At 41.6% G+C, this 23,337-nt stretch overlaps 1 protein-coding gene across 4 annotated transcripts in view; it reads left to right on the top strand.

Moving 5' to 3' along the window:
• The window catches only part of LOC143149884 (glutamate receptor ionotropic, kainate 2), a 247,214-nt gene that overhangs the window by 128,478 nt on the left and 95,399 nt on the right, over positions 1 to 23,337 (top strand). For all 4 annotated transcript variants that reach the window (XM_076317675.1, XM_076317674.1, XM_076317673.1 and 1 more), the window contains exon 3: positions 9,458 to 9,619. In XM_076317675.1, the coding sequence (XP_076173790.1) occupies positions 9,458 to 9,619 (162 nt within the window). The remainder of the gene's footprint in view (positions 1 to 9,457; positions 9,620 to 23,337) is intronic.

Here is a 23,337-nt window from a genome sequence, read left to right as displayed (position 1 = left end):
CCGGAAAAAAGAATTTCCTCGATTCGTATCGAAGTCTCCTCCCCTCTCCACCCTCTCGATTCAACAGTTCTCTCTCTTGTCTCGTGGCACGATACCATCGAGAAATCACCGTTGAAAGTGGCTGCGAACGATCGAAGCCCCGAGGGAGGAGCTCGGAGAAAATTTAAATAATACGAGAAATAAGAAGCTTTATTATAGGGAAAACTTCTTCTTGCTTCTCTTCACTTTTTCATCCCCCGTTCCCCCGCACCGTCCACCGCGGACCGCACTCGGTCGAGCACTCTACCCTCCCAGCTAGTGGGACACTTCGTCGGTGGCGACGTTTAATGGAAAATTCAACGGGGCCCCACGGAAATGCTTATACATTTTGCATGCTGGGAAACGGGCAACGAACAGCGAGAGAGAGAGGGTGTATCGAGGATTTTCCACGATGCACGTCGAACGAACGATTCCTTCGACTTCTGTCGTCGGATGTCTTGGGTCTTTCGCAAACTTCGTTTCGGAGTAACGGGCAGTTTTTACAGTAGTGATTTAATGGACTGGTTTTTCTTTTCGAAGAATTTTTCTTTTACGCAGAACGAACCGTACGGACCGTTACGTGCTGAGTTTCTTTTTTTGAAAATATCGATAATATCGATTTCATTATTTTCTTTTTATTATATGATTCATTATAGGGAAAACTTCTTCTTGCTTCTCTTCCTTTCTCGTACCCTGTTTATTGTACGCTTTAGGAGGTTACATTTCTTTTTGTAGGAATATTATTTTTATGGAGAATGATCCGTACGAAGTTTCTCAAATAATGTTAACGAATATTCGAGGGGGTATTCGTAAAAGATTCGATGAATTTTTAGAGGTCCAATGACATTATTTTGAACGTTTAACGAAACAATACTATCGTCGTCTTCTGTTCCCTTCGGAACAAATTTTAGAAGAACAAATAATAGAAAAAATTGAATGAAAAAAATATTACCCGCACACTCAAAAAGAAGAAATTAATTTCCTCTTTACCAATTTCCCCTACCTTCCCAAAAGAAATGTCTCCCTTCGAACCATTCAATTAAAAAAAAGAACCAAGTAGATATATTCGTTCGTTTCTCAGAAAGCAACCCGCAACGCTTTGTAAAGCTCGTCCGGTGCAAAGAATCGTATCGATAAAGTATCCCCGTGATCCTGTATAAAATATCTCCTCCACATTCGCAGACATTCACCGCAAAGAATTCTTCGCGAAATATTTCACCGGTAACGAGTAATTTCAGCTGAAATCACCGACGAATAAATATTCAAGATCGAGACGGAGCCAGCTTTTCGAGAACGTGGTCGAACAATGAAAGTAGCCGCGATACTTTCGGACTTATGCTGTTGTAACCCCCACTCCCCTCCCATTTATTGGAAAAACTCGATGAACTTCGCGAACGACTTAATACAATGGTCGACGGGGTACAACCGCGCCTTTTCTTCCTGTTTGAAAGTCCGACGGGCACTAAACGATTGTTTCAGCCGGGAAGGTTTTTAACCCAGATTCCGAGAGAAAGAGCATCGCGTTTAAGACGCCCGAGCGAAGACTTGTCGGATAATTACGGAACTTCTTAATCCGGTTTAAAACGGAATACGCTTCCTACCCCCGTTCCCACCCACCACTGTGGAAGTTTTCCTTTTTTTTTTTTTTTTTTTTTTTTTCGCCCGTTGGAAAAGTCTCCTTTACATCATTTTCACCCCGAGTCTTCGAGAGCCGCCACTCAATGATCCACGGCACGATACTCGACATCCTTTCGCTGACAGAAAGCGAATTGTACCTCGCGCGGGAATCCCTCCCTTTTTCAAATCGCTCGGTCGGCTGACAAACGACGGGTTACTTTTGTGAAGTAAAACGAACGAAATACAGAAGCGGGATCATTTGAGGCGACTTGTTCGGCAAACTTCTCTAGCCAGGAAACGATTCACAGGCTCGATTGATTCCTTTTCAATCCTTTTGTCCCTATTGGGACCCCTGCGCTCGCTTTCTCGGGAATAATATTCAACGAAACCGCGAGGAGAAAATCTGCTATTGATTCGACTACGCGGTCACTCTTTGACCCGTTCGCGATCGTGGACGAATAAAAGACAGGGCTTTTTTTCGATAGGGAAATTGTGTTATCGGAGTCCCTTCGTACCGGAAATTGTAAAGCTTTCCATGCGAACGTTGGAGAAAAGAACGTTCGAATGTCTCGCAATTCTTCGATGACCTCTTTACGCAATAAGTACGTTCCTCGAGACGATTCGAGCCGAAGTGGTTAAGATTCTCGGAACATTTTTTTTAATTGAGCACGTTTCCACGTGTAGAATTTCTATGCACTGTATTCTCCGGTTTTGAATAAATAAATAGACTGTGCGTTACAAAAGCGATCTCAATTTTTTCGAACGCATATGCGTGAATATTGCTCAACAGTGTTTTACATCGATTCGATATTACGCGAATTCGAAGACTCATTGAAACTTTGTGCTCGTTGTTTAATGTTTTCTCGGTACGGGAAGCAACAGAAATAGTTACGCTTCTTGATAATTTTGTACAAACGCTGACTGAGACGCTGAACGCTAACTAATATTTATTGCACGCGAAAGTGCAATCTTATCATATCTGGAAATTCGTTAAGTAATTGGATTGGTCTGGAGGAACTTAACTCAGTTTGCATCGACTTCTGTCAGCAACCGAAACTTCGCATCTACTTGCGGTTTGTGCTATTGGTATGAACAAATATACTCGAGGCTCGTTAACTAAACGTAACGTCAGTTCGGAGTATGAACTGAGAGTAGAACCAAAACTGTAGGTGATTCCCAAATAATCACTATTGATTTGAGTCAGGTCTATATTACGTTTAGATTAATTCTACAAGACTTACTGACACTAAGTAGACTTAGAGTCTACCCAAAATCCTAGGTAATTCCCAAACGATCACTATTGATTTGTGTCAAGTCTATATTACGTTTAGATTAATTCTACAAGACTTACTGACACTAAGTAGACTTAGAGTCTACCCAAAATCCTAGGTAATTCCCAAACGATCACTATTGATTTGTGTCAGGTCTATATTACGTTTAGATTAATTCTACAAGATTTACTGACACTAAGTTGACGACTTACAGTCTACCCAAAACTCTAGGTAATTCTCAAACGATCACTATTGATTTGAGTCAGGTCTATATTACGTTCAGATTAATTCTACAAGACTAACTGACACTAAGTTGACGACTTACTGACACTAAGTAGACTTAGAGTCTACCCAAAACTCTAGATGATCACCTGACGATCACCACTGATTTGAGTTAGGTTTGTACTACATCCAGATTAATTCTACAGAAATTGACGACACCGTGTTGACGATTAGTGTCTACGGTTAACCATCTGAACGATCAGTGTTACTCTGGGTTAGGTCTGCGCGAGTCTGTACCGTTTATTAGATTCGTGTCGTGTCTATGTTGCACCCGGGTCAAATCTATGCGAGTTCTGTATTACGGCAGGGTTGGTTCCGTAGCCAAGTTGCAACATTCATCAAATCCAATAAATCGAAACACGAACCTGTTGACTCGCGATAATAGAACATAGCCGAAGTTTCACCATACGGCTTCGTAGGGTTACGACGAAGTTTCGTGGTTCAATCTTACCAACCGCACCTATGATACTAGTTTGTACAGGTATCTGGTAAAGATGCGTCGCACGAAGGAGTCATTAATTATTCACACCCGTTTCAGACCTGTGTCGCGAGCCAGAACGGGAGCAAAAAGCACCGTCTTGCCAGCGATTAATTAAAACCCGCTGGTTAGTAAAACTTCTCGGGGAGCGGAAGTGGCGTTCTCGACGAATTCCTTCAAACGAGATTGGCACTTAATGTTTCGCTGCTACTCATCGCGACGTACGATTTTCTGAAAGAGCAATCCTATCAATTAAACCGCCTGTCGTAAGCGCGGAACTTCGAAAGCCACTCACGATGCAACACCGAGACCAGATTTAAAACCAGCGTCGAACCACCAGGAAATTCAATATTGCTCCGTTTTACATCACCGAACGCTGCTGAAAGCTATGTAAAACGAGGAACGATAATAATCATCCGATAAAAAGAGAGAGAGAGACAGCGAATACTTAAAGTATGAACACCCTCGATAGGTTTAACGCGAAATAAGTTACAGTGATGGTAATAATATTAAAAATAAAAATTCGATATTTCGAGACCTCGATAAAGGTTCTCGGACGAACGGAACGCGTTCGAGGGAACAATAGAACGCTGTTCTACTTCCCGGAAGACGTTTTTGACGATGTTCTTCTACCCTCTAACGACACTGACTTCTTTTGATGGTCGCCCTCGATCGACCATTTTCAGCCTTTGCGACATTTCTGAAACTCGACACTCGCGCACGTTCGTAGATTCGGTCGTATGCACTCTCGAACGACTCTGACCTGGTCCTCTCGATTTTCAATCTTCGTAAGAATTCGAAAACTTCGTACACACAGATATACACACGTGTAGATTTTCGTGTACAGTGGCAGATTTAGTATTAGACGACACGTAATAACTTCGAGCTGGACACTTTGACGGTTTTTAATCTTCCGGAGAATTGTAATGTTTGATATATCCACGTGTAGATTTCAGTAGCAGATATCTGTTACACTAGTTTACTCTAACAGATGTATAATAGTGTCTAGTAGTGTCTACTCTCCAACAATACCAACTTGACCCCGTCCCAATTTTTAATTATCGCAAGGATTTTGAAACTTACACACAAATACCACAGATCTAGTCCTCCCTGACCAATTTTTAATTTTCACAAAAATTCTTCAACTCGATCTTTTTCATTTACATTCCAACACAGTCCCCTTCCAACTCGATGCGCTTAACAATCGAATCACTGACCGATGTTTCCCTTTATCCACGATTGGGAACGAACACAAACTTGTCCAGTTTGAACAGGTACCGGAACAAAACAATTCGTTAAATCTGTTTGAAATTTTGGCATATCGTCGAGAGACAACGTTAAACGATGATGCACGAATTTTGAATCGTTGGTGCCCCCGGTCGTTGAAAATATATACTTATCGTACATGCTTCGGTTATACCGGAGATGGAACTTTTATTCGTATAAATTCAACGTAGAGTGATTTGCTCGCGATGTGTACCGAATTGAACGGATAAGTACGTTCGTTGTATAATATTTACTTTATAAGTCTATTCAGCGTGTTCGACGGGTAACGGATAAAAGTTGCTCATCCTTTATTCGTAACTTTCATCTAGATAGAAATTTTCCCTCATCGTTGGTACACGTACGGGCACACGAATCCACGCGCTTAGGTAGACGCGTCCATTGCAAATCTGACGATAGAGGAATCATTGACCGTATTCATACGCAACGTGGCTCGAGTTTTTGGTTACTCCTCGTCCCTATTCAATTTCGCGATTAAATGCATCGCTTGCCGAACTATCGAGCGGGATTGGCCGTAAAATTTCAGCATAACCGCGCATTGGTTGAAATAATTATTATTCATAACAGGGGCAAGCTACAAGCTGCGTTCCACCGAAAACACGAAACCTCCGATCGGAATAATGCATCGAACGGTGATGTATTCCGTGTTGAAAATTAACGACGATTGGCCCGTGTACGGGACTCAGCTTCGTTCGCTGGCTTTTTTCGATAATTTTGTACCGCTTGTATTATGGACAATAACGCCACGGCTGTACAAATAAACGAGGAAGTCCGATGTATCGTATCGCGCGACACCGGATACAATGGATTGTTCATTGGCCGAGCACAATGGAGGAAGGAAGCACTTTGCAATCCTCTTGGGAAGTATTTATATCTCGCTTCAAGTTTGTGTAAATCGATTCGAGATATCCCTTGTTCATTGAATATATATATATATTCGTCGATCTTACAACGATACCTGTTGGTCGTCCGGATGCGAAAGGATTTGCAAATTATTAAAGAAAAAAACAAAATGAAAGAGAGAGATTATAGTCGTCGAGAACTGAGCGGTATCGAAGTGGAGACACAAGCTTCTGTCGATAACGTGTTCTCAGGTAGCAGATATTTTCCCAAGCCGCGTTTCATCTCGAGATTCATGAATTGGAGAAATAACGGAGCAAACATCTGCGAGTTGTTGACTTTCACGTCCTACGATCGGGTTCCCTTGTAACTCGTGAATAACAGGTAGAGATTCCTGGCTGTAAAGAGATGGAAATTTCTTTTCTACGGGAGATTCGCTGGATATTCCAGACCTTAACCACCGAACTCCTCGCGAAACCAGAAAAAAGGCCAATGTTCGCTCGACTTGGCCCTTGGATTGTTGAAGCACCATTGGCACGATCGTAAGGCGGTAAACGAACGCTTAGGCGCCTTCTGATGTCGAGTGAAGTCGATTTCTCGGTGAAAGTGAATCTCTCTGGTAAACGAGCTTCTGATTATTATTTTTACAGTATCCGATAACAGACTGTACTTTTCTAAATCAACGTGTAGAACTTTGATCAATGTGTAAGCGTTTCGGTGGAGTACTCAGCTGAAAATAATTGCACGATCTCTGAAAGTATCGATGAAATAACTTGGAAACTTCCCGAGTCGATTCATTATTCATCGAAAGTTATTCCTCCCCATTTTCACTGCTCAGACGATGTCAAAGAGTAATCATAATATTTTTCCCGCCCTCGAAGTGCGACATTCAATTTCAATAAGAGTTCTCGTACGTGCCTTCGAGGGAGCGTCTCACCTTTGAAGCGATTTGGAAAGCACGCGAGCGGGACCCTTTAAGTAACTCACGCCTTCTGCGATGTTTCCCTTGAGGGATCGAGCTGAGGCTCCCTTCACACCGAGCAAGTGAAACCAGACGGTATTAGTCAGACGTCGAGTATTTCCTCGAGAACATTCCCTCTTGGTTTATAATTTCAAAGAATGTTATTCGCATTGCAACGTCAAACACGAGAATTGTTCATTGATTCCTTTTCGAAGAAAATAATCAAAGCTTGCGTAACAATGGATATTCGCGAGACTCTTTGCTAAATAAAATCAATTATTAACTATGAAACGTTTTTAAACACACGTATACACATTGGAATAAAGTATAAGATATAACGTGTTTGTGATACGACTTTAGAAAATTATAAATCCTAGAAAACATGGTCTGGAAATATTTTTCAAACTCAACCTCGAATTATGAAAATTTAAAGGGAGAGATTTCTTCAGGAATTCTAATATTCGCGCGTATGTTTAATCTTTAAACTATTTCAATTTAAATTATAGTTAAATATTCGTCATTGAATTTCCTAATCATCGTCGAGAGTTTACTAGATTTTATTCACCGATGTCCATTTTAATTTTTCGTTTCTTGGAATAAAATATTCCGTCGTTGGAAACGTTACTGTGCAATTTAATCCTACGTATACTGTGCCAATAAATTCTTCGTCGACCATGTCGTGCGTCGAACGCCTCTAGGCGTTCAGGGAGCGTGCTCGTCGAATACGACTACGTAATTTCAGCACGCGACGAAGCGTTCGAACACCTCGAGGGTACTGAACGCGTCAGAATTTCCCCAGCGGAAAGCTGATTGTGAACACCGCTTAACGCGAGGAACGCGGAATACGTATGGGTTCGCTCGGCACGTGCATCTAGGAAGGATCTCAATCCCTGGGATCTTTATCGAGTCGTTGGAATCTCAATATAACCAATGCCAGCATCGTCGACATTCTCGACGACTGGCTGCTTCAACCTCCCTAATGCAACATTGAACGACTGCTAGGAGACAGAAGGGAATACGCAGACCCGACACAAGAGACCTCCTTGATGGTTATTGGGATCATTAGCGATATTTGCCGTGTCGACGTAGCAAGCTCGAAACTCCAACATTATAGAACGAAATTTCATAAAATAATTCGAACATAATTTTTTTTAACCTCGGCCATAGTTACACGACTCTATATGTTAATTCGACAAACTGGAGTATCGAGAACACATACGGTTTAAAAATGTTTCTAAACAACTATTGATAAACGGTTCAGTGGTTCGTCGAATGAGATCTACTCGTTATTTCCGGGATAGTGACACTCCCCAACCGTGAGCAATTTTTAATAGCGAGAAGTTAATCAGTCTCGTCGAGTTGGTCGAGGGTTCAGGGTCATTTGTAAGGTAGTAATCTTCTCGTTTCACCGGGAAGACTCCTAGATGTATAGCAATTTGACGAAAAACCCTCCGAGAGTGTATTAATCATTTCTAGGCCGATAATTAGACGGGAAAGGAGTGTACTACGGTTGGAGGATCGTTTGGGAACAATTAATTCGGGTTAGCCAATTATCGTCAACGTCGTTGTGTAAGAGTGATGGAGATTGATTCGCCACTCTCGAAAAGAAGTTCCAAAGGGAAGTTTCAGTCGTGACGTGGATAAATTCAGACAATTTTCGTGGACAATTTTATCGTGTAAATTAATATTCCCGCGCGACGTGAAATGTCTGTCACGTGATATCATCAGTCAGCCCGAGAGCGGACGAGAGGATAGAGACGAATCGAACGTGGCTTAGGTCGAGTTTACGGAAACGGGAGGAACGATGATACTTCGTGAAGCGTATCCGGCCAGGGATGGAAAAAAGATTAAAGCGCCTCGGTATCGAGATTGGCTACCCGAAGATGGATTGCTCTTAATAAACTCGTGAACACACCGTACGCAGTGAATTAAAAAAAGAAAAAAAAAGAAATAGGAAAAAAGGTAGAGCAGAGGCAGAGAAGATATCCTCGCGAGTGCTTCGTTCGCTCTACGGATGGAAGCATGCGCGGTTAGGCGTAACTGATCCGCTGGAATAAAATTGAAAGTGCATTTTCGCGTACAAAATCAGCGAGAGGAACACCCCTTTGTGGGGTGTTCGAATTTCATTTTTCGTCGACCACGATTAGGGGGAAATTTTTTCTCGATTTACCGGTATGTTTGTTACGTTCAGGAGGAAATTTTTTCTCGATTTACTGGTATCTTTACTACGTTCGGGAGAAAATTTTTTCTCGATTCACTAGTGTATTCACTACGTTCGAAGATCAACGATTGAATAATTTTATATTTTAATTTCGATGCGTGGGTCATTATTTGGGAAGAATATCTGTGTGTACCATACTCTTTTTTCGTGAAATTTACAAAACGTATCGTTTCATTTAAAATCGATAGTTTTTCTTCGGAACTTTGGAAAAAGATTCAGACTTTAGAATTTATTAATGACTAACCAATGATGTACCGACCGTTGTTGCATTTTACCGAATACACTTGTATCCCGATAATGTTAATCTCTGGATCTGAGATTCTAGTCACTAGAACTTACACTCGCAATTGTACTTATCCTCGAAGACCTCGCGTTCTTTTTTAAACACATTCACAATTTGTTCGTATTGTCGGGTTTCAAATTACACAATATAATTGTGATTTTGACTCTACTGATCAACGATTCTCTTTACGATGGGTTTGCAGGTGCGATCTTCACGGAGGATCAAAAGGAGAGTCCCTCGGAATTCGCGTTCAAATACGCCATCTATAAAATCAACAAGGATAAAACTCTTCTGGCGAACACAACGTTGGTCTACGATATACAATACGTGCCTAAGGACGATTCATTCAGGACGTCGAAGAAAGGTAAGTCATAATTAATTAAAAGATTTATCGTAACAAAGAAAAATATTCTTATCTTCAGTTACTTCTACAAGTACCTCTAAACAAGATGACAGGAAACATATTTATCGTAACAAAGAAAAATATTCTTATCTTCAGTTACTCCTACAAGTACCTCTGAACAAGATGACAGGAAACATGTAAATATTTTCCCTCTACCGACTAATCTCAAAAACTCTCCAATAGTTTATCACGATTCTTCGAATAAAAATACCTTGAAAAAGTAGTTACGACTATTCCTACAAGACTTAATTCTTGTAATTTGCTTTTACACAACCTTACTTTCCTACCATTCACCGACACATCGTTATAATTAATAACGATCATTTTGTTGGAATACTAATTACATTTTGTACAATAATTACACGCTCGATCTTCTCGATTTTTCTCATTCATTCTCTACGTACAATTTATATTATTCATATTATCGTAAGCTTCGTTCAATTTCTTGCCAACTTCGAACCTTTCTACTGCACTTTCGGTCTTTCACGATTCTCTTTCACGATCCTCTTTCACGATCCTCTTTCACAATTCTCACCTTAATATTTCCTCGATGAGAAAATAAACGCGACACGCGTCCGATTGCGATCCATCTTAACGTTCAAGACACGCCGAATCAACGCTGAAAATGATCTCCGTCCGGTGACGAGACTTCACGGTTTCTGCAACACGTTGACCCACATCGCAACCGAAACCGTGCCAAAAACCTCCGACAAAAATTGCAACGCGCCTCCGATGCACGAGTTCCTCCTGTATTACATCTTCTTCCGCCAAGAACACCCTCTTTTCTCTCTCTCGAGATAACCTACATATATACAGGGTAACCGGTTTCCTTTCGTACGTCCCACCCTCCCCTATCCCCTCTACACCATCCCCTGTCCCCGTTTCACGGGGGAGCGAAACGTATTTAACGCCTTGAAACATCTAGAGCGAAAGTCTCGACACGAAAACGTCACGGCGCCGATAAGGCACGAATTCCGTTATCAGATAAAAACGAAGAGCTCTTCGAGCCTCGACTCTTTCTATTTCCGAGCTTAACAAAACGTTAAGGTGGGAGCAATCGTTCGACGAGTTCCTCCGGATTCTAGTTCGTCGTCGAGACCTCTTCCGCTTCTCGAAAAAGAAAAAAAAAAAAGAAAAAAATTGTTCGCATCGCGTGTTCGGTCCTCAACGGAATATTGAAACGAGTCTTGAAGAATAGACGAGTCGAGTGTAAATTTGCATCGCCTCGTAATTATCGTGGAGATTATTTTTATTAACGCTAGGTTTACCGACGTTTAATTGACACTGAGCAGGAAGAGATAGGTGTACCGTGTAGAGAATTATATTAAAATTAGAAAGCTAATTATGAGATTAGAAAGCTTTGAAGAAACTTCAATATGTATGTTGTATTTTTAATGTATGTATTTGTATTTTTAAATAGGTAAAGGTCAGGTTAATACGAATGGTAGAAGAAAAATGTAATAAAATATACGATTTTTGTGATTGTTGTTAAGCGAAATTTTGAAACTTTGATTAATTCACGTCAAAATGACACAGAGTAGAAAAAGATAGGTATACCACGTATAGAATTATATTAAAATTACCAAGCTAATTATACGATTAGAAAATTTTGAAGAAACTTCTCTATGTATTTGTCTTTTTAAACAGATAAAGGTCAGTACGAATAGTATAAGAAAAATGTAATAAAATAAACGGTTTTTCTGTAAACCTAGTGTTCAACCCTACATGGATAAATGTTGAATAGTATTGAGTAGTGTGAGCAGTGTTTGGATACTCACAAGAGTACCAGATATGCACCCACGGTGCAACGTTTAGTGGAAATCGGGTGATTACAAACCAGACTGATTTTCATCATCTGGGCGCCGCTGGAAGATAAAAGTTACGCGTCTTTGGAACGCTCTCTGGAAGTATAAAACCTGTAACTTTTTACCGTTCGTTGGGTGGCTGGTATTCCTATGGAGAAACGATCGTTCCCCCTTCTTCGTGAAGTTTGAACGTAAAGGCGGGTCGGGACCGTCTGGTTTCTTCTCGCGGCAATAATATCGACGGAAAAAGCCCTCGTATTTACGTATACAGGACGCGTAATCTCAAGAAGGGGGAAACTCGGGTCCAATGTTGAAATAAAAGTGATTTTTAGCTGTTCCATTCCATTACGTAACGCTATTATACGATGAAACTTCTCGTCAGTTTCCATATGTATCTTCTAACGTTCCAAGATATCAATGTTTCTTCCGTTACAATTTATCACCTTTTCGCCAAGTGATAAATGTTAAATGCAACTATCTTAAGAAAAAAGGGACGGGTTATTTTATTCGACAATTTTCTTCTTTTTATTACAATTTTTTTTCTTCTTCTTCTTTACATTGTCCCTGTTACCAGATCGTCCTCGTTTCTTCGAAGGAATATAATTTTCCTTCGGTTCGTTTTGTCAACCGTGACGATTTAGACAGAATTCTTTTTATTGTTGCTCGTAAAGCACAAGTTACGATCTCGTTCTCCATTTTCGCGACCGATAAGTGTGACGATAAAGTACACGGTCGTATAAGAAGTTCGTCCAATGTTTGTTCTCGTTGCGCACATTTAAACGAATCGTTGAAACGAATCGTTGAAACGCGTCGGGGTAGTCACGGAGGAAGTAAAGAAATTACTCGTTGAATATTTCTCAGGGTGTAATTGAATCAAACTGTTCTGATGCGTAACGAACGTAATCCGGCTCGCTGTGCTGCACTGGGAATCGCGATGCATCCCCTTTAAATGCAACCCGACCCTTTCGAAACGATCGTTCCTGTGACGTTACTCATTGAGGAAGGAAAATGGATCTCCCATGGAGGAGAATCAGCGTTGGAATTAAAGCGCCGAATTAACGAGCAAGTACGGAAGCGGAGCGTCGCTGAAAATACGAATGGGATGTCTTTACTCGATCCTGTCCAATGAGAACTTATCTCTCCGTGGAATCTCCAACTTGATTTAGATTTGATAATTAATGGTTCCTCGAGAATTTTTCTCTCGTAGCGAGCAACACTCTCGACTGGATCTCTATGTATTTACGAGAGATCTAACATTTATTCGACATTGAAATCCCGCTTCTATCTACTTATACTTCTACTTTTATCGCGAGTAACAAGTATCATCAACCGATCATTTAAAGAAGAATTCTATTTCTTTATAAATTCAATATTAACTTTCCATAAGTTCAAATATTAATCTCCGGTGAATTATAGTTACTAGAGGAGAGCAATTGTACATTTTTAAAAAATTTCTTTTTCTTTTCTTTCTTTTATAATTACGTCGAGTAACGAACGCTCGAAAATTCTGCACGATGCACTCAAACTTGCATTCAGGAATCTCATCTCCATCTTCGAGTGTCTTGCAGTTCAATTCGTTTGCTAAAAAAAATTTGTCGTTTGATTTGTTGTGTTTTGTATTCTTGTAACGCGTCTCGCACCGGGTTTACTCGTCGAAGGTTCAATTCCGACTGGAAAATGGCAACGAACTCGATACATGCACTCGAAGGCGGACATGGAACCGCAGGTCATAAGCTGAAATTTATGCAATACCACGAGTCGAGTCGACCATTGGGAAACCGTAAACGATGTTTCTTGCTGCTCGATCGTAGACGGCCGTTGCACGTAAATTCCAAGCCGTAAATCCGACCGGCCGTCAATAAATTTGCAACAAAGTTCTATCTTCCGCGAATATCTATTTCGTCGTGAACGCGACCGAAATTATTGAGTCTCAAAGACACTTCATTCCCCCCCACCACCCCTCTCTGTCGCGTGGTTTTCATAGCTGCATATTTCTCGGCCAATGGTACCGTATTTCTGGTGCAACGACACGAATAGTCCGTTCGACAAACCCAACTGTTCACGTGTTCAGCATTGCATGGTGCACTCGCGATGCATTTCGAACGGTTGCAGCGCTCGGAACCAGTGGTCCGTGGAGAGAGATTTCTCAATTATTTTTCCTCTTTAATATACATTTAGGCACGTACACACATTTCCATCCACGCGATCTATATTTCGGTACTCGAATTTCTGAACGAGGTCGTTGAACACAAAAAAAAAAAGAGGATGATATTCTTTTCAAAAGCTGAGCTTCTTGAAAATATGCGTCGCGTAAAAAGTTTAAAAACTGTTTCGAATTCATTTTCGAATCTTCTAAACGAATGTGTAATGTTTTCCATCGTCCGTGGACGAGTATCTTTCTCTCTTTTATTACGTTTCGTGTTACAAAAGACACCTATTTACATTTTTTTCAAACAACGGACAAAATTCTACGTAAATTTTTCAAATCGAAACGCTAATGTTTCCTATCGTACGTGGACAAATATCTCCCCCTTTGGTTGCGTTTCTATGAAAAAAAAACTAGCTTAAAATTTGTTCAAATAGCGAACAGTTCTATGGAAATTTTTCGAAACGAATATTTTCCATCGCCCGTACACAAGTATCCCTACTTAAATTGCGTTTCGTACACACCGCTCGGAGAAGAGTCCACAAATTGTTAAAGGAACGGAATAGTTTTAAAGTGCAGTTCCACGGAGAATAGGAGATAAGAGTGCGGCGGATACGGTCGTGAACGCGGGTAAGTTCTAACGAAGGCAACTTTAAAACAGGAAAGACACCGAGCTACGTATCCACACTGCGTTTTCGTAATGTTATCGCGCGGCATACCGGAACAAACCCGTCTCGCTTAAGTTAATCCCGCGGAAACTAGACAACACTTACCACCGAAATGGGTGCACTCTAAATACTCGTTCAGGCGGCCCAGTGGACCGCAGTTATTCTGTTGCGCGTGTCTCGCTAACAACGCTCAGAATTACCATTTTACGAGAAACGGGCCCCGTCTCGCGTTATAAATATTCCGATAACGTCCTCCTCGCGTTCAGGTCCGAAGGTGGATCGTCTGAGAAGATTTCCCTCTACGGAGTCCCTCACCACGGAGTTTTTTTCCCTTTCGAGCGATTCGCGGGCTTAATGTCGCGTGCAGACGCGTTCGACCCTTCTCGCGAGAGCTAATACCTTCGTCACGGATCCGGTGAGAAGGAATCCAACTCGACGTGGAAACGATGATCCCAAATGGGACGCCAGAGGGGTGCAGCCACTCATCCTGGTGACTCTGCTTGGAGATTTCCCCCTTCCCCCTTCCCAACGGTGCACGTAAGTTCGAAACGCAGCTAAACTCGACGTCAGCATCCGTCTTTGGCGTACGTGCGTCTTTACCGGCGGTACACTGAAGACAACCATCGAGTTGTTGGCTTTTCGAGCATCTCCCTACCTCAGCCACCTCTTGCAAATTAACTCGCTACGCCACAGAAATTTTCCGCCTCGGGAATCTAGAAGTCTGCAATCAGCACTTCCCTCAACCTCGCCCCAACATCTACGTCGATCGCAAACATCCGACCTACCGGTTGAACATGCGAGGAGAAAGGAGACACGACGCGAGTAGACTGCACGCAACATCGGGAATTAAACGCGGGACGTTGCGCGATGTAAACTCGCGAATGCACGGTATCATCGGGGATATTAGCTACCTACGAGAGAACGAATCTCTGATTGTGGGAAAACGGGAAACGTTTAACGGTGCAATTACCAGTGCTGAAGTTTCTTCTATCGATTGCGTAACTTTTCGGACCATCTGGCCCATTTTTATCTGTTGTTTAACACCTACCTCTTTGTAACGCGTATCGTATCACCCGGTAAAAGTACAGGATTAAAATATTGTAAAAGAACCTTCGTCTGTAAACTTACTGTAAAGAAAATTCACAATATTTGTTACTCTATCTATTGTAAGAGAACTCACGATTTATCTTCGATCCGACCATCCCCGTATTCCGTACTTCGTTCAGGAATAAATTCGTTCGCGAGGAATTAATTCTCTCACGGATTAATGCACGAATTTCCCACGATATGCAACCGTGTGCACGGTCGCTTCGTACTGCGTTTATTACCAGCGGCATACGCACTCGCTATAACTTCGGATCGGAAATTACTTACGACTCGTTCCAATTCTCGAGCGAGCGTGTCGCACAGCTCACGGCACAGAAAACACGCTCGAGTAAATAGGGGTTAACGCAAACACAGACGGCGGTAACAATCGATAATCAGCTGTAATTGTCGTTACGTAACTCAGCTATCGGGCGCCAAAGTCGAATAATAGGGGTTTTGTTAATTGATATTGACCGTAGTGACGGACGTACCGGTAAATTCCATCGAAAATTCGTCTCCCCGTATCGATTTCTCTCGTGCACGATGGTCTTTACGAGACCGTGGCTCCTCGCTGCGTACGATGACATCCAGAAATGGCTTCTTCGCTAATTTCCGCAGCGGGTCACCTAACGGCATTCCGAGCGCCATTTGTACACGGAACGGAGACTCAAGAATTGCGTAACAGTGCGGAGTTAACGACCGTGGTGTGCAAAAATTCACCCGGGGAAACCATATCGTCTTTGCAAGGAAGATTGCTCATCGAACGATCATCGTACCGACCATTACTCGCGTTACGATCGTCCTCGGTTTCAAGGCGGAATGTTTTCCTCGGATTCAAGACGCAAAGACACCCTTCGTTATTTTTCTCTCAGCGTTTAGAGCAAAATTTTTCATTGTTACACTCTTCGATACATCTTGGTGAGTGTTGCTCGCGAATGGTTAAAATTTTTACGAAGAGAATTGTAATTTTCTAATTTTTCTCCATCATTGTTTTCAATAATTACACACTGTCCAAGACATCCTCGCCACACGAAGTTACTTTTAGCAGAGCTTGAAGAATTTTACCCTTACCATCTATAATGTACAGTATGTATATCGAAAGAATGCATCCGACGACGTGCAACATCTACTAACCTTTCTGAGTGAATAATTCGATAGCTACACGTGAGAAACAAATAAGAAGGTACTTGAACACGTTCCGTCGAATACTATCGGTTGACCACCAGATACGTATTTTTCACATACAGAGTGTACTCGACCAGTGACAAAACGTTTACAGCTTCTCATTCGTTGCCCAACACCATAAAAATTTACCTTCGACTCGAAAGATTCTCACCGTCTACAATGTACAGTGCACGTATCGAAAGAATGCATCCAACGATCTCTGGCCTCTACCAACCTTTGTACGCGAATAATTCGGTATTTATACATAAGAAACGAACAATAATGTACTTACGATTGGTAGAAACGTTTCAACGAACATGATGGGTTAACCCTCAAATGTATATTTTCGATGCGCGAAGTATACTCGAATCTCGCGCGATAAAACGCTCACCGCTTCGTTATTCTCGCAAATTCCCGTAAAACCTTTTACGAGCGCGTTGCTAAGCCCTTTCGAGTCGTATATACGAAAATGGGAAACAATGTTTGAAAAGTGCCGGAGCAGAATACTTCCTTAATTCCTCGTGGCTACGTCTCTCGTTTTGGCGCGCGGTTGCAATTTTAATGGAAGACGACGATGTAATGGAAAGTTAACGAACGCCCGGCACAACTGCACAGACGAGTATCCGGAATTGTAGTGTTCACGCTCGCCAGACTTTTCGCGAGTGAATAAACGAATGGCGACCGGTGGCGAAATTGCGTGCGTAGCGTTTAATTGCGACGCGGAAATCGTTGAAACTGTGCTCGTTGCTTCTAGAAGAAACGAGCGTAACCGAATTATTTTTCACTTTGACACTTAATCGCGACCAATTCCCAAAGAAAATTATAAGTAATTCCAACGACGAGGGAACGTGCCGCGAGATGTAACGTGGATTATTTACGAAACGTTAACGAACGTTAAATCCATTGCGGGGTAATTGGTTACGGTAGAACGTGATATTAAAATGGTTGTTTCTTTATGGACGAAAAAGTGGACTTGTTTCATCGGGAGATTAATTATATAGACGAAGAATTCCCGTGTAATATTAAATTAATCCTCTTAGCGTCGGCACGCTTCCCTATCTTCTTTGCACGCGTCTTTGAAACTACCCTCTTTTTCGTCTACACTCTCTGCTAGTCCCGAAGACCCTTGGAAAACTCTGTGACAAGCTGGCGCCGAAATATTTATTCCAACACTGGTTTGTTTATACTTTATCGTAGGTCTGCTTTCGAAGCAGGCTCGAATGGGAACGAAAAATTCCGACACTGTTGTTTAGGTCCAGATTAGACCATTTAAGTCTTTTGGTGTGTTCAAGACTATAAGTTAGGGGTATCAGAGGGTTTACATAGTCAGCCAATCGTGAAGTGTAGCGATCACCGAATCGGGAGATTTCTACTTTGATTTTTGAGATTCTTTCGTTAGGTAACATAGGACCTCTGCGACGATTCGAAGGGTTTTTTACTAGATTCGTCGGAGGATTTCAATAGTAGAGACACTTTTGTACTCCATGAATGAATTTCGTACGTTGAAATCGGTTTAGGAGTATGTTTATATATCGCAATTTTAATGTCGAGATTTAGATCGGATCGGAGCAACCAGTAGTATTTTTTTAACCGTTCCATTTAACAGGTTTCGTAACTAAGTTATGCGTTGACGATCTCGAATTCCGGCCGACCTGAATCCCTTTACCGATTATGGAGCGTTCGCTGCGTGGAAACGTAGACAAAAGTGTCAGACTTGTTCGAGCTTCAACGTGTCAGCGGAAAGGGACAAAGGCGTCCAACGGAAAAGAGTAAATTAAAAATATAGCGCGCCGTTGGACGAAAACCACTGTCCAGCTTTAGGTTCCACCATCCAGACATCCAGAGGAAAAAAATCCCCATCAGCGCGTTCGTCCAACGACTTCCATTTAACTAAATTACAGGGGTTTCAGCGGCCACGCATTCCTCTTCGCTTCCACGCGGCGAAATTACCGCGGCAGAGAGCTAATCGCGAATGGTCTCCCATTTTTCGCGACCCGTACATTCCACTGGATCGTCTATCTTAATATTTTCGGTAAGTCGTATTCCATGACGATCCATTATGGCTGGTGATGAGTCTCGTCGAGGGAGGAGTTCCTAGTTGGAGAAAACCGATATTTGAGAATTTTTTCCGACCCTCTGGAATGTCCGTTATAATCGTTTCGTATGTGCGTTAAAAGTATATACTCTGAGTACTATTTCGGCCAATTTTCGCGAGAATTTGTTAATCCTTGTGGAAGATACACGCATCCTCGTGCGATGCTACTCAAATTTTCTAGTTGCGATAGGGATTGAATACAATTAGAATTTTTAGGTACGAAATGAATCTCTATTGCAAACTATTTAGTAAAAATGTCTTAATTTTGCAGAGAAATCGAAAAATAATTTTTCAAAATGTTTATACCGTTAGACACTTATGTTCAATTCCTATAAAGTTTCCTGGAGCAGAATCGAAGCTAGTAACCTAGTAACAATTGTATAATACGATCAATAACTATAAATCGGCGAAATATTTAATCGTGAAATATTTAATCGAGAAATTCGAACTTCAATCTTTATTCACCGATTAAAAGATGTTTGACATTTGCTAATCTTTACTTATCTCTGTTCGAAATTTCCAACTACCAAGTTCTCCGAAACTCGTCGTTTCAATTCTCCGTTTTCGTAACGCATCCAATTGAAATTCCAATGGAAAAGAGTCACAGTGAAATTTTCTGTAGAACGTTCACGGTGTTCCGCGGAGAAACGAACAAAGGGACGTTCAGGCAGACTCTAACAAATCAGAGAAGACGTTGATTGCAGCTAGTTAGACCTCAAAGAAGTTACATCGTCGAACGCAAGGAAACTTCGCCAGCAATAAACGAAAACATTCATTATATTGTTCCGCCTGGAAGGGTCGAAGCGGCTTTCGAAGTTACTCGATGAAATTCGAGGATTCGTTTCCCTTCCTCGTTTCCGAGTATCTTCCGCTTTCGCTTCTTGTAGCAGCCCGAGCGTGCTCGGAGCCCCTTGAATTGGAGTTGGTAAGAGTCCGTAAATATTAATAAAAGTATCGAGAACTGACTTATTATTAAGAAACGCGAACTGTGGAATCTGTGGAGAAGTAAACTCCCCTCGTTGACGATGGGTACCTTTGATAAATATTTCAAGATTACGAGTAATCGTTAGATTTCTTCGTTCGAGACGAGGCACGATCGGAAAGGAATTGCTCGGAACAAATATTCGTTTAAGGTTATCGTTCCGAGAAAGATTCCCTTCAACTCGTTCGATCATTTTTACTTATATCGCTGTTCGACCGTTGTTCCGTACACACTGGATAAATATTCGAGTTTATCTGTTTATTTCCGGTGGTAACATTTTACTCGTAAACAATCGCGTAATGTAATATAAAAGCAATATTTGCACTTCTCTAATGGAACAATTCACGATCGCGATCATTTGCATTCAAATAACAATGAAACGTTCGTTCTCGTAAATAATTCATAAATAGATTGCACGTGTATTATCGGTCGATGGGATCGAACGCAATCATTGTAAATTACCAAGTCAGTGGTAACAAAGTGTTATTATGAATATTTTTTTCCCGGTGGTATTCAATCGGTGGTATTTTATCGTTATTAAAATAAAATAGAACGGAGGAACATTCGCGACCACGGTTACTGTATCGAATCGTACCGTACCTATTCGTTTTACCGTGTACGGTGTTGAGATAAATTTGTATTCCATCGAAGTTTTCATCGTTTCGCTGTTACGTCGTGCGCGCTCGTCGAAATGACGATCAGGATTCGACGTTTAACGGTGAATAAATCTGAACAAACGCGGCATAAATTTGTCGCGTGAACCGCCTTGTTCCGTTGACGTGCACCACGGGAATATCAAAAGCCTGCGATTTCACGGAAATTATATTTTCCACAATTTTCACCTTCCCCGATTTCATAGGGACATTAATATCCTTTCGCTTCTATTGAATACATTGCGAACGTACCAAAGAAATCCATAATGTGTTCAATTCGGAAAATTGACAACGTTCAAATTAACGAGTATCCGATAGTCAATATCGAAAGAATGGAGAAAATTTTATCGAAGATTATTAAACATTCGTAGAACCCTCTGTGGGACAGATATTTATTAAGTAAACAGAGCTACTGGACTACTTTGTTCGAGTATAGTAATGTTCCTGGTGTTGATGAAAGTTGCTAGGATGGCAATTAGAAGTCGTCTCCACTCCAGAGTGTTACTAATAATTGGAAAAGTTGTCGAACACTATACGAGACACTGCTTAGACGCTTTTTCCTCAACTCTGGATACTCCGAATGATCATCACTCGGTGTAGATCAATTAAAAGTGACACTATCTATCAAATTTCATTTTTACTACAGAACAATTTCGACTAAAAATTTCTCCACTCGTGCTTCCTGTACCAATAATTAATAGTCTCGATTTTCGAACACAATGCAAAACTACTCTACTCAGATTCTTTTCCCTCGACTCTGAATACTCCAAATGATCGTTACGTCGCGTAGACGATCGATAAAAGTCGTCGGTTCGATTTCATTTAATTTTTAAAACACTTAAAAAATTTCTCTACTCTGATAATTAACACTCTCGATTATCGAGAATCGTACGAAACAGTAGCCAGCCTAATTTTCCTCTTACCCGAAACGATCGTTGCATCGTGTAGATTGATCAGAATAGCAGGATCGATTTGTTTTAATTTGTAACACGGGAAAGGGCGCGCTCTTATCGAATTCCCCGTGCCGCCGGAAGTGAAACCGACAGCGTAAACGCGAGAACGATGAGTCGGGCGATCGCCGTAGCTCTCATCGCGACGACGGCGAAGAAAGTCCCTTGAATAATTCAATACCCCTACAGACAAAGTAAAGAATACTTAGACACCCCGAAATCCGAGTGCCGAAATCGAACTCATCCATTCTCGTCCCCATCCAGCCCTTTACACGCGTGCCAGGAATGGTTCCTCGAGGAAAGAAACGTTCCGCGAGTCGAAGGTGTATCGCGGCTGAAAGGATAATGGATCAGGAAGCCGAACGTATCAATTTCCTGTCCATTTCCCGCCGTTGCACGCAGGACTCGAACTCGAGGATCGCGCAATGACGGAAAAAGGAGAAACGAAAACGAAAACGAAGAGAAACGTCGAGACGTGTACGTCAATCTTCTCTCTTTCTATCTTCGGGCGTTCACTGTCTACGGTGAAAGTTTACGAGACGGGTACGAGGAAACGGTATACAGGGAATGCGGCATGGGATGAAATTTTCCGTGAAAATTTCTGACGGAGCTTACGCTGATACGGAACTCGTGTCTCATCTTGAAATATGAAATCGGCGCGTCAGAGCCAGTCATCCGCGTATCTCCGTTTCCACGCTCTAGGTGTACTTCTTTTTGCGCGATCTCGCTCGTCCTCTTTCCTCCGCAGACCTTGAATTCGTCGTTTAATACGATTTCCATCGCGAATCTGGATATTTTGTAACGGAATTGTTTCGCGGTATTTCGGAAATTATGGTGTCTCTGCGTATATATATATATGTGTGTGTGTGTACGTATCTTTAAAATATTGGAAATAATTGACAGTAGAATTTTTGATATTTAATAACAGAATTTTTCTACGGTGTACAGAATTTATCACGGTTTCTCCATATACGTATATCTTAAAAATATTGTCATTTATAAAATAGTAGCAGAACTTTTGTATAGATGAATGTATATCTAAAAAATATCACAATTCTACTATTGGTAGCGAATATGTTTGAAATATGTTCGTTAAAGTCTATGTGAAAGTAGATGGAGATATAAATTTTGGTGGTGTGGAATTTGTTAGACTACGTTTTCAATTATTCTTAAACATCTAGGAAGCTCTTCCATAGTTAATAATATATTCACGGTACTCACCGCTTCTACTCCATCGATCGATGTCGAATTGTCTTTCGTGGAAATACGATCAGTATCCTCCACACGTGACTGTCGAGATGACCCTGGTGCACATAATCCAATTTTCATGGTGCAATTCCACACGATACAATCACAGAACGCGTACTCTCCACGAGAATTGAAAACGATTTGCTCGTTCCCAGCGACACATTTCCAAAAGTTTTTCCATACACCGATAACCGTTCTCTCGGATGCAGATATTGCACTTGCGATTCACTGTCTTGGAGAATGCACTCGCGGGCTTCCAGAGACACGCGCGTGAATCGTATTCGCGGATTTACAGAAGTACACGCGCACCGTACGGAAGTTCCACGAAGACTGAAGTATATTTTCAAGTATGATATCTGGCGATGGTTGAGGACACCGCGAGTGTACAGTCATTTCGAGGAATATTGCGGTCGAGTAAAATTCCAAGAACAATTCGGTGTACACCTGCCTCGAAGCCTCGAGGTGTTTACAGTACGTATTGCGCGTGAAAGTTTTTCTTTTTTTTTGTCCCTCTTCCTGAAATTGACGCAAGCTACGAAACATATCGAGGTACTCGACCCCCTGGTGGTTCAGTTCCATGGAACTGGCCTCGTCGAGACCTTTCACAGCTCGAGACGTTAATAAAATTCCGAGAACCGTTCGCTGTACACCTGCGTCGAAGCCTCGAGGTGATTACACTCAAGGGAAACAGAACGTACGAAAGTGTTTTTGCACCTTTTCTTGGAATTAACGTAGACTACGAATCATATTGAAATTTTCGACCCCCTGGTGAGTCTGTTACACGAAACCGGACACGTCGAGAACCTTCGCAGCTTGAGACGTTAATAACGTAATGCTTCTAGGAATTAATTAGTTAATAGAATCAACTTCGAAGAACCGGGG

Source organism: Ptiloglossa arizonensis, chromosome 8 (assembly GCF_051014685.1).
Source record: "Ptiloglossa arizonensis isolate GNS036 chromosome 8, iyPtiAriz1_principal, whole genome shotgun sequence".
NCBI classification, from domain to species: Eukaryota; Metazoa; Arthropoda; class Insecta; order Hymenoptera; family Colletidae; genus Ptiloglossa; species Ptiloglossa arizonensis.
This window is presented reverse-complemented; position numbering and strand designations above follow the sequence as displayed.